We start from the raw sequence: 16667 nt of genomic DNA, 5'->3' as shown, positions 1-16667 counted from the left end.
GTTTTCAAAGAAAAATGTGTAGAACTAGAATTGCACTTGTTTCTCACGTAATTTGCCTTTCTCTTTCCAGATGGTTATGCTTTTTCACAAGATGAAAATGGCATAGTTTCGCAGTCTGAAGTGATAAGGGCCTATGATACCACAAAGCAGAGACCTGATGAGTGGTGAAGAACAGTGTCACAGAGCTCTTATATTTGCCATAGTAAGGCATACTAATATACATTTTCTGGGTCTGCTAACAAGGTCCAGTAACAGAAATTAGAGGAAGATGTATGTTGTTGCTCTTATTCCCCAAAATTTCAGTTAACACATTGAGTAGGCATAAGCACTGTACAACTATACTGTAATATACCATCTCTAAATTTTTCAGCAAGTGTTACTTGGATTTTGTAAACAGACATTGAAAATTAGCTTTAGTCTTTAAAGACTGACTATTTACAGCAAAGCTGAACAAGTGTTCCTATATGTATACTGGGAACATAACAAAGAACCAGATTGCACAACATAGCATACATTGACAACCACAGCCTTTGCAAAGGTTTACAAATAGCAAATTGTTTAAAGTAATGAGCCTTTGGTTTCAACAAGTGCTAAATAACATTTTTAAAGGATATGTATTCATCTGGTGAGTTAAGATTTTAAAACAAGGGAATTGTGTCTAATTAGCCTAAGATGTTTGCCAAAGAAGTTCCACATTTCTCATTTAGTAATAATTTGCAGATAAATTTTAAAGGGTGGTGATGGCAATGTCAAGTGTAATAGTAGGATTGCATGCTGGAAACTCTGTACTTGAATAGTTCCACAATAATGTGAACTTGATACAGATTGCTTTTTGTTGCATTTCTTTTCACATTTGTGCTCACTTTCAGCTTTGGCCTTATACTATCCTTTTCTTTTATCATTTATGTTCATTTAACAGAAATGTATAAATTCAACACAGCAGCCATTTTCTATGTAAGGGGCATGTATGTGGGACTTCACTGACTTACAGAGAAATACTGGATTGCCTTATACCTATTCCTTAGACCTAAGAATTATAGTACTTGTACTAAGAAATAACCTGTATGTAAAGATGTTCCCCTGCCACCGTATCCAAAAACATCTGATCAGCACTATAATTTCTAATGCAACTGATTAGTGGTTGGGGGTGAGTAAAGAGTGGTGCCTTCATTCAGTTTTCTTTCCCTCCAAACAAGTATAAAAACTGGTAGAGATGAAGGAACCAACCATATCTTTGACTGTCCACGCATAGTGCAAGAGCACAGTGCATGCATCCCTTATGGGCTTCTTTCCCTATTGTTCAACATCTTGTTCCAGATTTAAAATTGAAACCAGAATTATGTACCACACACAAAAATATTATTCCATGCACAGATTGTCTTTAATGGATTAGGGAGGAAGTGAATTTGGAAACTGTGGGGTTTATTTATAACTAGTCATGAGAGTATTTGAGGCACAACGTAATTCCTTCTGCAGTTTTTGTTATCAACTTGGTATTACACTAAATTATCAGTTTGTATTATGTAACACTTTTTCTTCATTTCAAATATATTTGGTGAGTACAGTTCAGTTGGATTTAAATTACACCGTGATGTTTGAGAATTTCAATCAGTTCTTTTTCTTCCTTCTTCTTAAATATAAATGTCCATGTATATCAGTTAAACAAAAAAATGTAAGAGATCTCTCCTTGCAACCAGAAATATCTAACTACTTTTAATATTATCAGTTTGTAAAGATCAGAGACAGAGTCCAGTATACTACAAATTATTTTTACTCTGCTATGAGTTTTAAAAGCCATTTCAATTTATTTATTTTTAAAACATATTTTATATAATAGGTTACACTTCTGACTTGAGTGTACAACTGTCCTACCTATCTAAAAACAAGTATAGATATTCTATAAAAGCAAAGTTTGTGTGTAGCTGTTTCCACTGAGATCCTTTTTTAAAAGTAATGCCAACTATTAATACTGAAAGAGCAGAACTCCTCCATAGTAACAATAACACTTTTTCCCCCAATAATAATTGAAGAAAACAGCCCTGTTTTTCATTTTGTGGCCAGAAATTGCCTTCAGGAGAGATACCTTCAGCATAGCTAATAAATGACTCAACAAGGAGAGACAGATCACTTCATCTGAAGCACAAAAATAATCAAGGCACACCCTTCCCTAAAATGTGGACTTAATTTATTTTGTCAAAAGGACAGATTCACATCAAATGATTTCCCAAATCAACAATTAAAAATTATAGTATTTTAGCTTTAAGCAGTGCATGTTTCATTTTAGAATAAATTAGCCAAGTCAGTCACTAATTCAGCAGAAGCTATGAGCTCTTCACATACCCTGTTCTTTACTCCTGACCTTAATGCTGCCTCTACTCTCAGCCTTAATGCCACCTCTTATGACCTCTGGCAGAACTGCTAATCTCTAATGAGGAAAAAGGATGTCCTCAAGTCAGTTCCCAAATCTGAGTCAGAGTTGATGAGCACCATGTACATTTTGGGTACGGGATGCTGGTGTGTACGCCTACTATTTTCCCCACAGCATGAAACACTTGTTCGCATGGAAATAACCTTGGAGAATAATCTGCATGCAGAAACATATTTCAGCACACAGAGAATTCTGTTTCCTCATACAGATAGCCCTTGCTAGATCACAGTGAAGACATAATATTTACCATAGTTACCAGAAATGGCACATAATGGACATTTGTTTTCACTCCCTCCTTGCTGCCTAAAAGTAGGCCACTCTTAACACATTTCCTTATTCAGCAGATTTTTAAAAAATGAATGATTATGTTAGATATTTTATTAATTTTTTCTTTGTAAGGTATTCCACATCTACATTTTCACAGACTATATTTAAATTTGTCTAATAGCAGCCAATATTAGGAAATATGTTCTCTATAAAAATATAGCGGTGACAGTGTATTTGTACTGTCTTTATTTTTAAGATTTAAGAAATATGCCCATGTCAACTAAATTTGTTTGACGAAAAGTCAGGCTAAACATACATTTGTTATGTGCACATATATACATTTCATAAGTGATTTGTTACATGACAACATAGAAATATATACTACAATTTAATATATTTGCGGTCATGAATTGGGTAGGCATATATTTTAATAAAAATATTTTACTCAGTTTATAGTCACTAACTATACTGTTCTTGTTAGGACATTCTGAACTTTTACATTTCTCGAGTAAATCCAGAAAGGAAGCTGTATTGTTTGTATGTAGTAAGTGTATTGTGAAAGTATTTCAAACTATTCTTAACAGTTATTTCAACAGTTGAATGAAAATGGTGCCATTCAGTTGAGAGAACTTCTACACCTATATTGTTTTTAATTACTTGTGAGAATGTAGTACCTAACCACAATATCACATAATTGGAAATACTTTGAGAAGCCATAAGTGGACTTGTTTTTCTTAGTGTTAGATTTATTTTTGCAAACAATTTTTGACAAATTTATAGTTGAACAACTTTCTAGTTGTATAAAAATAGATGAAATATTTAAAGAAATGTAATACAGTCTCACATGGGAAGACATCCTTTTTTCATCATTTAATTATTCTTAAATTACTTGCTAGAGAATTGGACCATGTATTTAGCACTCCTCTTTTTCTACTGATTTATGTATTATGCAAAAGCAGTTGTTGCTTTGGTAAGTTTTATCAACCTGTCTGCATGAGTTTATATGTCACAGTATGAATCTGAACTGATGCATGCATGTTCTATAAAGCTCATTTTTCCTTTTCCTTCAGCTGAAACATGCATCACAATATATGTATTTAACAAGCAAAAGTAAGTGTTGAGTAAACAACTGAGTTAAACACTTCATTTTATTAGTATTGAGTGTAATTTCAGAAAATCATATATATGTTGCTAGTGTTACAAAATATGTGCAAAATCCAGTAACCTAACTGGGTTACTCAGTCTGTAGAATTATGGTGAAAAATGACACCATGGGGGCATCTTGTATTTTTCAGGTTATTTCAACACATACTTTTGCATCCATTCAATATTTTGTATTTGCAAAACTGTGACACAAATGTGTAAAAGTAAAATCATGTTTCAGTGTTTTTCCTGTTCAACAATTGAAGCCATAATGCATTAATATTGTTTTTCTACTGCAACTTGATATTCATGCTGCCATGAAAGGCAGGCACTATATAAAAGTCAAGACTGCATTCAAAGTACAGTAGGATTTCCAGCTCCACTAAACCATTACTGCTGAAACTGCTGTGGAAATTGTGAAGCTGCATGAATGGAGAGATTTTGACTCAGTGTTTATGGTAGTTTTCCTCAGGTTTAGTTTTAAATGGATGTTAAATGCACTGTTTTATAATGTTATTAAATTTTAGTAATATATTCAGTTTGATGCAGTGTTACATGTCATTGGCATTTTGTGAATGTGCATGTCCTGAACTGCAAATTTTAAATGTTTTGTCTAATTGTTTAAAAAAATAAAACCTTGTCATTAAATACAACAAACTTTTTGATATTTTGTCTCCACCTTAAACATAGTGTTTCTCAGACGTACATCTCATTAGTTGAATTTTGAACTGAATTAAAATTATATAAATTAAAAAATCCCATAGATTGAAATTATTTTTAATCTGTTATTGTGTAGTTACTGTGCTATGATTAGAAATATATGTGGCATTCTGTTGCTGCCAAATCAGACACAATTTTACAAAAACATTTTCTTTAAAGAAAAACACTACATGGCTTTTTTTAAAAAGTGAACTAAGAGAGTAATAAATTTAGTTAATATATGCTACATCCACAGCATATCTTGCATTTACCAAGCTGGTAATGTTATCAAAAAAAGAGATCAGATTTGTCTGGTATGACTTGTTTCTCTGAAACCCATGTTGACTTTTTGTGATTATGGAATTTCCTTCTAAATGTTCACAGACTCTGTTTAATGATCTGCTCCAGAATCTTTCCTGGTATAGATGTCAGACTAACTGGATGATAATTGTTGGGATCCTCTTTTTTCCCCCTTTTTGAAGATCGGGACAACGTTTATCCTCCTCCAGTCTGCTGGCACTTCTCCTGTTCTCCAGGAGTTCTCAAAGCTTATTGCCAGTGGCTCTGAGATTACTTCTTCCAGTTCTTTTAATCCCCTTGGATGTATTAAGATTATTCATTATTATTATGTTTTATTTTATTTATTTGTTGTCCCATGGCAGTGTATGCATGTGGCCATGCCACGACTGAGGACAATGGTGGTGAGTCCATGTGCACGTGCTGCCACAGTCCCTAATGGAGGTGCAGCTGCATGCACACACCATCATTGAGAACAACGTGGGGATGCCATCCACAGATGCTTGAATCCATGGATGGCAAGTCTGCAGGTTCTGAGGGCCAACTGTATCTTGCTATTACTGCATTCCAAGCATGGGACTCATCCCACCAAGTTTCAGTGATGCCTATTACACAGTATTTAATTTGCTGTGCTAGGAGTTAAAGTTCATTTTGTTTATATCCCATGCTCTGTGCATGAGTGTAGAGATATCTAAGACCATGGGGCTTCCCCCCCCCCCCCTGCTGTGTATGTAAAGTTTTCCCCTCCCACTCTTGGGTCCTTGCACTAATTGCCTTGTTCTCTCTATAACCATTTGGCTATTATCTCTAGCCCCGGATGAACTCTTACCCTCTAGAATACTGTCTCCCTCCTGCACGTAACTCACCACTATGACCAGGGTCAGACAGAGGGAGAAAGCCGTCCTATCCCCAGGTTTTCCCAATTTGCTGGGAGAACCCACTGACAGCACCACCACCTCCCACAAAGGGCCAACAACCGATGGAGACTCTGCACCTTTCACCTCCCAATGTGAGGAAGGTCCTGCCAAAATGGAGCATTTGCAGCTATAAGTTGCACTGCAAGATTATCTTTTTCTGCATGCATATGGACACTCTGCCATCTCACCCAGTGGATGCCCTGTGCAATCGCCTGTTGTCCATATAGCACATCAGTGTGCCCAATGACACAGTGGTTCAGGACAATCATGGTGATCCCCTGTACATACTCCCTTTTAATCCTGCCACCCATGGCTGCCTGTTGGACCAGCCAGTTTATTAATGTTATTAAACCCATTGTTTGTTAATATTATGAAACCCATTGTTGGTAACCTGAAGCGTTTGTTGTCATTTCGCTCCATGGGGTGTGCAATGGGTCAATGGTGCTACTGCCCACTCATATGCTTGTGCAATCGAATCGTGTGCGTGGCTTGCATTTGCATTCCTCCTATTTTGGCCACATGCATCATCTGAACTGGTAGGCTTTGAAACTGGGCAAGCCTGTTTGTTTTAGCCCATGTAGACAACTAAAGCTGCAACAAGTCCCAATTTCAGGCTATGGTCTTGCTTGGACAGCAATAGTTTATTAAGCAGTGTTGTTTGTGCATTCAGCCATTATGCTTGTCCCTTTGCAGAACTGGTGATGAAATCACAAGGTCTCAAATCCTAGCTTCAGGTTTCATCCAAATGTTGGCCAGTTTTGGAATAAATCAGGATGTTAAACCATAATCTGAAGTAGTTTGAGATCCTGTTTGCTCCAAAGTGGTTCACCACTTCAGACAAACAAGCAACTGGCTAGAGACTTCTCAGTTTAATGAGCTTGTTGAGAAAGGAATGAGGGACTGCATGCACATAACTGTGTATATCTTGGGTTAGTAAACTAATATGTGATTGAACAAACCCACTATGTTGTCTCTACAGTAATGGCTAGTATTACCATTTTAAGCAATTTTAATCTAACATAATACTCCATTTATATTATGACTAACAGGGCAATTTTGTAGCCGTGTTGGTCATATAGCAAAGTACAATAATATCCAAAATCAACTGATACCTTTATTTTGCCAATCAAAATGCACAGAATACATGATGCAGGCTTTTGAAGTTCCACTGACTTCTTTGTCAGGCAAAGGTGTTAAAACCATACAGAATACTTTTTTTTTTAGTCACAGGCTACATTTGTCAAGGTGTTGTTGGCATTTTGCTCAGTGTTGAGACAGCGTGAAGAGATCTATGCAGGCAGTCCCCTTTTTCTGGCCATGTGACACTGGGAACAAAGCATTCAAAAGTCCAGGAGATTAAATTTTCATTCTATTAGCAATATGAAAAGGTACTTCTTCTGAGATCCAAAATGTTTCCATCCTTTGTGAGGTCACAGCCCCTTTTATTAGGCAAAGAACATTGAATCCCTCAAAATAAACCTCCATGCTTTTGCAGTAGGAAATTTTTAGGTGCTGTTTTGGTAAAACATGCCAAATGTAGTCCCATTTTTAAAAAAAATGTCTTGGAGATAGAAACCTCAAACAGTAAAGTCCGAGTTAATAGGTTCCCTCTTCTTTAGCATTCCCCTGTAGCAGCTAAAATGCAGTATCAGGAAACATATGCAGGGGTTGGCCATACAGCATATGGCCATACATATGTTGGCCATACAGCAAAATACAATAACATCCAAAATCCACAAAACAGTGATTTGGACATGAATGCACGAATGAACGTTGTCTTTTATTTGGACAACCAAAATGCACAAAATACATGATGCAAGCTTTAGGACAATTTTGAGTAGTCAAAAATTAATAATATTCTCGCATGCGTGCTATGTATGGTTATGAAAGCTATACAATTAAAATGTTGATAGGAAGAAATCTCATTTGAGATGTGGTGCTGAAGAGATTTGCAAATACTATGGACTGTTAACAAGACAAATGGATGGGTTCTAAAGCAAATCAGGCTTGAACTCTCCTTAGAAGCAAAGATGACTAAACGTGTTGTCATAATTTGAACATAAAAGAAAGGACTCACTAGAAAATATGATAATGCTTGGCAAAGTGGGAAAAGAAAAAGAGGAAGAGGAAGATCACATACCAGATGGTTAGATTCAATCAGAGAAGCCACAGCCATCAATCTGCAAGAGCTGAGCAGGGCAGTTGAGGATGGAGTGACTTGGAGGTCTATCATTCATAGTTTCCATAGATTGACGTCAACTCGAAGGGAGTCAACAACATGCTTGAAATAAATATGTGTTGATGCACATAAAAACTGACAATAAAATGTGCTATTTGGAAATGCCAGAAACTTGCTGTTTTGGGCTAAGTGCTAAATCTAGCATTCTGCTATCAGTCACAGCTAAACTTTCTTTGCTTCACACCTGTTCAACCCTCTGTACCATCTCAAAACTAGTTTTGCAGGGCTTTTCAACCTTTCAGACCCTGTTTTTCGACGTTCATGGGAGACTGCAATGGGAAGGAGGATTGTTTCTCCTACCAGTTCTGCTGGATCCTGCCATTCTGCCAGAAGAATGTAATTGTTATATACCGCCCTAAATCTGCTAGAATTCAGAGCCTGGTGTTCATCATCATCAAATATCAAACTAATAAAGTGGACATCTCAAATGATAGCTTCTATTTTTATTATTAACTACCACCCACCCATAAAAACCCCAGATTCCCTCTTCAGGTTGAATGTAGCAATGGTGAGGGGGATGTCTTTCCTCTCAATCTTTCTCAAGCCCTGAGATTTTACTTTTATTCTGTTGTTTTACCCCCAACTTGTGCATGAGTCATATTAAAATCCATAACTTTTGCTCAAAAACCTGTCTTTGACTTATACATGACATCAACTTATACTAGGCTCCCGATCATATTTCCCCGAGACATAAACAGGACATTGGGATGGCAAAAACGGGAAGAGGTTATGTAATATTCAGTATTCATGAAAAAGTCAGATGATAACAAACATTTTATTACATGAACATATTGAGATGACAATTATTCTTAAAACGCATGCAAAAATTTAAGCAGATGTGGGGGGCTGTATTTCACCACAATGAATATGCCAGCACTCCCATGCCAACCTGTATGCCATTTTGACCCTTAAGAACAGCTTTTAGAGAGCTAAAAGAAGGAATAACTCAAAGAATCTTCTTGCACAGTTCTCTGAATCTACAGAAATTTATTCTGCATAATTTAAACATGTAGCCAACATCAGGGACAGGGAGCTACGACTGAGGTTAACCATGATCTTGTGATATGGGCCATGGCCACCACATCTCCCACCACTGCCCAGTCAGAACAGGTCTCCAGCACCTATTTACTATGGGAATTAAGCTTCCCCCCTCAAAGACTCCCACAGCTCCCACGCCTGCTATTTGTTAAAAACACCAAACAATAGAAATGGTACCATATCCAATTTTGTCCGAAAATGTCATCCAGGAAATACCAAACAGCTTTCACCTCTATCCTCAGTGTAGTTTTATAGAATAACAACTTCAGTGTGAGTTCCAGTAGCTAGGATCCAAATAAAATAATTACAGAAATATGGCCACATATTTCCCTTGCTGTAGTTTTCTAAACATGATTAAATCAGATCATTTTAACCCATGCTGCCTGTCTCCACAAGTGTAGATGCAGAAGGACCACTAGGCACAAAATGGCTTATCCTCAAATGAAGAGACAGCATTGCCTTCTTATTTTGAAGAAAAGTAGTTCTTTATTCAGCAGACCTTGCTTCTGGATAAATGCTTAGCATTAGGAGATAAGGAGTTCACATAGCTGTTTAAACTTGCTGACCATTTTAAATTTTTGTATGTTTCGCAGTATGATGAAAACAGCAGGTCTTACAGACAACTTTGTAGAAGAGTAAATGGCTAAACCACCTCTGATAGTCCTTACCTAAGAAAACCCTATGAAATTCATGGCGTCCCATGAGTCAATTTGAAGACACACACACTATCGTTTTTATTCCTCCAAAATATAAATGTATTCAATAAATGAAATGTTGTTTCAATCACGGAGCATTTATTGGAAGAAAACCTGTGACCACTACATTTTGTTAATGTTGTCAACACGTTGTAAATTACAGTTCTTATGTGCTATTTTTATATAGTGTTAATTTTACAAATAAAACTTGTAAGACCACTTGCTCAATTTGTGTTTTCTAAGTCACAGAAGAAAACACAATAAATACTTCCTTAAGAAAAATGCATAAAGTTTATACTATTTTAGTATGTTAATATTTTACTCCAAGACTCAGTAAAGATACTGCATATTTTGTTAAGTATTATTACATCTTAGATCTTGAAGTTGCCAGAAAACTTTCTGTAGTTCTACTTAAAACTTACTTACTGTATTAGTAAAATATCCTGCTCTGTGTTTCTAATATATACTAACATTATAGTTCTATGTATTGTTAATATTATAGTTCTGTATTATTGAATCTGCCTGGTAACTTACCAGTGGTAAGCAAGAAATCTTTTAATGTGTAGTACTGTCCTGACAGTCGCTTGTGTTGTCTCCCATTCAGGACAGCCCATCCCAGATCCATCTTTCTTGCTACAGCAAGTATTAGGGCTGAACTATTGCAACACCATTCTATATATGTCTACTCAGATATAAATCCAGTTGAGTACAATTTGGCTTACTCTCAAGTAAGTGCACATGGGAAAGCAGCTCAAAGTGTCCATATTGTGGTATTACATGCCTTAAAAATGGGACTTATAACCATTAACCTCTTCCCATTTTATAAAGTGTTAGTTTAGTGTCCCAAACTTTCAGCATTTACTAACAAAACTATTCCCTTTATAACATATGAAACTAATCTGGTGAAAACTGTTTATAAGCCTCCTGTGTTTTTGTAACGGTTGGAACAGGTAAGGAACACAGAGCATGATCCGGTCAATTTTAACCTAATGCCTGAAATGAAAGTTAAATATGTATCTAAATTTCTCCTTAAAATAGTACTTCCCATAACTAAATAAAGTCTCCAAATTAGTTGCTAATAGTGCAGTCCTATCTATACATATCTAGTCAGGGGGGATGAGAAGTAAATTTGTTTGTCACATTTGAACAGAAGCAAAACTAATTTTCACTCTCCAAACTAATACATGAACCAGAATGCAATTATCCTTCACTTTTCACACTTCTATGATTGTTCCAATGTAATTCTCAGATCAATTTTACTCCCCACCTGAGTAAAATGGCGGTGACTCCCAGATGAAGGACAGATTAATCTATTTCACTTTCCAAAACATCTACATCTTTAAAGCATTGTTTATTTCCATCCTGTTTCACACAGTTTGTGAGTATTTTCTTTTAAAATCCACATGACAGCTAGCATGTACTTTCATCCTCATTTGTGTTTCAATTTTTACACACACAATTTGCAGTTTCCCCAGCAGGTACTTTTTGCAAGCATGGCCCTCTAACATATACCACTTGTATGTTGTTTTCTTAATTTCTGCATTAAGAACTGTATCCCAGCATTTGAAAAGGCCAAAGCCCAGACTATAATTGCATACTGATCTGTGTATTAGTTTGGGAAGTATTTGTTTTAAAATAGAGATTAACAAAATTCATTTCATCCCTACTCCCAGTTGAGTAGAAGATCACAGCTTTAATGCAGTATTCTACTCCTATATGCAGGGTTTTGCTCACATTAGATGTACACCTTTAAATATACACTGAAACTAAGATTTTAGTAGCCAACATAATAACATCACAGTGACCAAGTGGTCCCTTTTGAAAGCCATATTGTTCTAATTTGGCATGTTTTGGAATGTGTATTCGGCTGAGCTGAACACAGATATTTCCAAATCGATGCTGCTATTTAACAAAATTTCTTACAAGAATGTGCACTTTGAAAAGGGAAACTCACCCATTCACATGGTTTTCAATCCCATAACCAGAAAGTCCAACAATGAAAACCACAAAAAATAAAAGTTCATTGTGCTTCTCTGTTGAACCTGTAGTCTCAGAAACTCCTTTTAGCTCTGGCTCAGATCTGGAATGCTCTTCCCAGTCAGAGACGGCTCTGAGTCAAGAGGATATGAGAAATATGGTGCTGACACAAAAAATCCGGATGGCTGAGTGAGGTTGACAGAATGGTCCATCTGTAAACAGCCGGCTGTATAAGGTGGGGGAGAAGGGGCCACAAGGCACCCAGACTCTGGCCTCACAAATGAAAACCTATGGACAGAGCCATCAGTACAACTGGAACTGGTTGCAGAACTGGATTGTCTTGATGGAGTCCTTAAACTAGCAGAAGTCAAAATCATTGGCAAAGTCTCCATCTGGTAGCTTCGAAGGGAGAATCTCATCGGCTGCTGTAATGTTTGCTTAGGCCTTAAACACGTGCAGCAATAAACAGCAACGAAGGAGCCCACAAAAATGAAAGCAATAAATATTGATCCAACGATGAGAAATGGTACATAGATTGGTTCTGAACAGAAAGAAAACAAATTAGGGGGGGGGGGGGAGGAATCATTCTTAAATTGATGAAGAATTAAATTGTTTACATTATTCAGAATACAAAATGCTTCACCAAGACGATCACATAATAATCTCTCTTAATACCAAACCTGACTGGGGAACTCATTTTAAGTGTTTTAGTCAAAGTCCTATAGCTAATTACACGCACATAAATTCTCCTTAAAATACTCAGATTCAACTATACCTAACAACTCAGCCCCTGTTTCCAGTCATCTTCTACATCAAGAGTGAGCAAACCCAGGCTGATGGGAGCTATTTTTCCACCTTAAAAGTTCAACTAGAGACAGGTGCAATAACTGTGGTTCAAAGAGGCAGACACAGAACTGGGCGACAGGTGCCTCCAAGCACATGTTCAATTGAAGATGTTTTCGGTTCCAGAACTGCAGCTTGGATGTTTCTACTTCCTCCCACCTCAAACATTTTGATTTCAAAAATACAGTTTAGGAGGCAAAAAGATTTTTTTGTAAATGAATGTTAAATATTGGAAGTAGAAACCCTTCCTGAAGTCTGAGTCCACAGAGATCTCCCAATGTATCTTCTGCCTAATCCTGATCTGCATCTTATCCGTGGACCAAAATCTCACTGGCAGCAATTTTAAAGGTTGAAGTTGTTATGGATTACACTGCTTTCTACTAGAATCCCCAGCTGGTTACTCTTTCCATTCAAAAATTTTTCACTTGGTGAACTTACTCTCCTAGAAGAGTAACTGTTTCCAGCTATATTTTCCCCCCCAGTGTACACATTTAACCTAATAAGCCTCCCAAAACTTCTGGGAGTTACCATCCTAATACTATAACCGCCGTGCCATTTCCCAGAAACATCTTTTTCTCTTACCCTCCCTCCACTTTTTTATGTTTGTATTTTGTGTGAAGGTGAAAAATTCAAAGGTTAACTTTTGGTGAGATATATGTTTAATTTGGCCTAGCATAGGGATATTTTTCTGACATAGTTTTTTGTGGGTTTTGGGGGCTAAAATTGGAGGATGTCTAGAGACTAAACTTGCTGGATGTATTCAATAAATGGGTGCCAAATCTTAAGAAAGGTCAATCCAGAGTATAAGCCTCTAGCTCTGTTATTATTTGAAAACGTCTGTCACAAAACTGGGTTTAAATCTGAGACGCTACGCCTTCGACACTCTAGAACGGCTGCTTTTGCAACTAGTAAAGTTAAGGTTTATAAGAGAAAGGAGGCCCTAATCTCAAAGCCCACTGGATGCAGAGGGACAGTCTCTCAACCCAGCGGGCAAAAGACTATATCAAAAACACTTGCAAGGTATGATACTTGATAGTCTTAGGCTACAATTACGAAATTCAGCACTTGGTACCAAATAGAGTAGACCTGCTAAATCAATTAAACTTACTTAAGCTTACCAAGTTTCCATCGATTCAATTAGTCTATTTTAGTTGGGGCTGACAACTGCATTTGTACATTATTATTTTTTCTGAGTATACCTGCAAACCTTTTCTAAGGGAAAGTGGGTCATGAAGGCTCTGGTTCTGGGGGGGGCGTCTGTAAAGGGATTTGTAGCACCTCTGTGGCTAGCTGAGTGAAAGAAATTGTAGCATTAATTTTGGTAGACTTGGTCAACTTGCATTCCTCTGGGCATTTGCATGGTTTATTTACTCCAACGCTCTCCTCAACTCCCCAGTGATTCTGACCATTCAGAGAACACACAGCCAAGATGTGAGTCCATAACGTGGCATCACTTTTTTGCTACAAGACGCTTCATTTTATGGGAAGGAGTGTTAAAGTGGAGTCCCCTACACAAACACAACTAACAGGTTGCTTCTACAGCCTGAAAAGGTGAGAATGGACTGAAGTTTTCGTTTCACATTCTCATCTAACATGGAATAAACATGAATAACAACCATGACAAGGAAACTTCCCTAAACCGTGGCTATTGGGTTGGTTTCTTTTTTTAAAAAGGTAATGATTTCTCTATTATACTTGTTGTCCCCCAAAAGGGCCTGCTGACCATTCCTTTAAAAGAAGAAAAGATGAAGAGACTTTCCCAACAGCATTCAAGAGCTTGCTATTTGTCTGTGACTCTGATCCCTTTTTCAGCCCGTAAAGAGCATGAAATGGCTCACTTTTGCAGGAGCGCAGCCACCGCCCGGCTTTTCTCTTGTCATTTTTGCAAACGTTAGAAAAGTTTACATAGATTTAACCATGACTGAATAACTGTGAAGATAGATAGAATCAAAGGTGTAGTTCCTCCAACACCTTGCAAGTTCTTGCTCCAGTGGTTACACTGCTTAAGAAAGAAACACGTTTTTAGTTTGGCAGGCTTTTTAACATAACAATCCTGACAGGGTGGTCTTTAGATGGGAATTTTAAAAGGAGAGAATTCTCTATTGGGATTTTCCTGGTTTATGATGTTTTGGACCTCTCTGGTTGAACTCTATCAAAACACTTTTCTCTATTTACTTCTGAGTAGCCATAATCGGAACCTCTTAGTTTCAACATGGCATCAACCAGCTATTTTCTTCTTTGAAAGGAGAAAAATAAAGATCTTCACCCACAACAAAAAACAAAAAAATATTTTTGACTACTAATATTGTACAGCGCTCTATAAACAACATTTAATAATAATAATAATAATAATAATAATAATAATTTATCCTTAGATTGTATGCCTGTGGCAGGGTTTCATGTTTTTGAACTAATTGTTTCTGTCATGCAAATGTATGACCCTATAGAAACAAATAATAATAATAATAATACATAAAAATAACTGGTGTGACCTTGGACAAGTCACACTCTCTCAGCCTCAGTATGTAGAGAGAGATCTTGTAGCACCTTTGAGGCTAAGTGAAAGTATTTTACTTCCATCATTTGCTTTATAACTATGATATAGTTCATATTTTATCCTTAGACTGTACACACCTCTGGCAGGGTTTCATGTTTCTGAACTGCTTCTTTCTAGAAGGGACAAACAAACTATTATTATTATTATTACTATTATTATCTGGGAGGTGACTTTCCCAAGCAAGTCACACTCTCTCTCAGCCTTTCACTTGCATACTTTGTTTTATCATTATTGCCTAGTTCATATTTTAACCTTAGACTCTCTCAGCCTCAGGGGACGCCCAGGGCAGGTCACACTCTCTCAGCCTCATGGGACGCCCAGGGCAGGTCACACTCTCTCAGCCTCATGGGACGCCCAGGGCAGGTCACACTCTCTCAGCCTCATGGGACGCCCAGGGCAGGTCACACTCTCTCCCCTCATGGGACGCCCAGGGCAGGTCACACTCTCTCAGCCTCAGGGGACGCCCAGGGCAGGTCACACTCTCTCAGCCTTTTCCTTGCCTGGTTCGTTTTGTATCTACTGTATAGTTCATATTTTGTCTCCGCCCCAGAGGCAAACCCTTCTCCGAGGAGGCTTGCCAAGGAAGCCCCGGGACTGAGCATGTCCTCTTCCTCCTCAGGCTCCCCACCAACGAAGAGGGCCAGGTCTGGGGCTCCTCCTGGCTGCCTCCTGGCCATCATGCCCTGCTGCTGCTGCTGCTGCTGCTGCTACTCACGGGCTGCCGCTGCCGGTGCCGCTGCCGCTGCCCCAGGGAAGGGGTGTTGGGGCCCTCCTCCTCCTCCTCCTCCTCCTCCTTCCCGGTCTTGGTCGCAGGCGCCTTGCTCGAGGCGGGCCTCTGGGGCGGCGCAGCAGTATCGGAGGGCGCAGGAGCCGCAGCAGATGGTGGCGTCGGCGCCGTCGAAGCGCTCCGGGCAGAGGAAGCCCCCCGAGGCCCCGCCGCCGTGGCAGTACTCCCCCCGGGGAGGGGGAGGAAGCTGGCCCTGGGCCCCCAGGAGCACCCACAGCCCCAGCAGCACCAGGCCCCAGGCCCCCATCGCCCCACAGACGCCACCGCCTGAGGGGACTCTCGCTCTCCCTCCTCGGCCCTTTTCTCTGGGCTGCTCCTCCTCCTCCTCCTCCCCTCAGAACAAGAGGCCCTGCCTTGGAGGGCTTCCCCTGCTGCCTCAGGCCTCCTCCTCCTCCTCCTCCTCCTCCTCCTCCCTTCCTCGCCTCATTTCCAACCTGGGCCCAAAAACACACTGCATTGCTTTGGCTTGAGACACTCTTCTTCTAACAAAATGGGTTCCAAGATAAGGCATTAGGAGGGACCCAGTTGCACACAAGCCCAGCAGTGTGACGCAGCAGCCAAAAAGGCCAATGCCATTCTAGGCTGCATCAATAGACATATATAGTGCCCACATCCAGGGAAGGAATAGTGCCGCTCTATTCTTCTTTGCTCAGGCCTCGCCTGGAATAACGCTGTGTCCAATTCTGGGCACCACAGTTTAAAAAGGATGTGGGCGAGTTGGAGCATGTCCTCTGCTTCAGGCCTCCTCTTCCTCACCTCCTTCCCAGTCTGGGCCCAAAG

At 38.9% G+C, this 16667-nt stretch overlaps 2 protein-coding genes across 8 annotated transcripts in view; one reads left to right on the top strand and one right to left on the bottom strand.

The window, feature by feature from the left end:
• Nucleotides 1-4495, top strand: part of ATP8A1 (ATPase phospholipid transporting 8A1) — a 100900-nt gene extending 96405 nt beyond the window's left edge. For all 5 annotated transcript variants that reach the window (XM_089525180.1, XM_089525178.1, XM_089525182.1 and 2 more), the window contains one exon: nt 71-4495. In XM_089525180.1, coding sequence (XP_089381306.1) covers nt 71-168 — 98 coding nt within the window. In that variant the 3' untranslated portion in view covers nt 169-4495. The remainder of the gene's footprint in view (nt 1-70) is intronic.
• A 4301-nt stretch (nt 4496-8796) lies between these two features.
• LOC149312688 (protein shisa-3 homolog) lies at nt 8797-16169 on the bottom strand. 3 transcript variants are annotated; one of them, XM_089525177.1, is made up of 2 exons: nt 15816-16169; nt 8797-12241 (listed from the first exon to the last, which is right to left on the bottom strand). In XM_089525177.1, exons 1-2 carry the CDS (start codon nt 16132-16134, stop codon nt 11787-11789), a joined length of 774 nt encoding a protein of 257 aa, XP_089381303.1. In that variant the 5' UTR covers nt 16135-16169; the 3' UTR covers nt 8797-11786. The 3 variants fall into 3 exon arrangements, 1 of the variants encoding a protein (XP_089381303.1); XR_016281287.1 differs by lacking the exon at nt 15816-16169 and adding an exon at nt 15178-15215 and having other exon boundaries at nt 12156-12241; XR_016281288.1 differs by lacking the exon at nt 15816-16169 and adding an exon at nt 15601-15762 and having other exon boundaries at nt 12179-12241.
• Between the last annotated feature and the right edge of the window lie 498 nt (nt 16170-16667).

Source organism: Sceloporus occidentalis, unplaced genomic scaffold (genome assembly GCF_023333645.1).
Source record: "Sceloporus occidentalis isolate IW3139 unplaced genomic scaffold, rSceOcc1.0.p SCAF_5, whole genome shotgun sequence".
NCBI lineage: Eukaryota > Metazoa > Chordata > Lepidosauria > Squamata > Phrynosomatidae > Sceloporus > Sceloporus occidentalis.
This window is presented reverse-complemented; position numbering and strand designations above follow the sequence as displayed.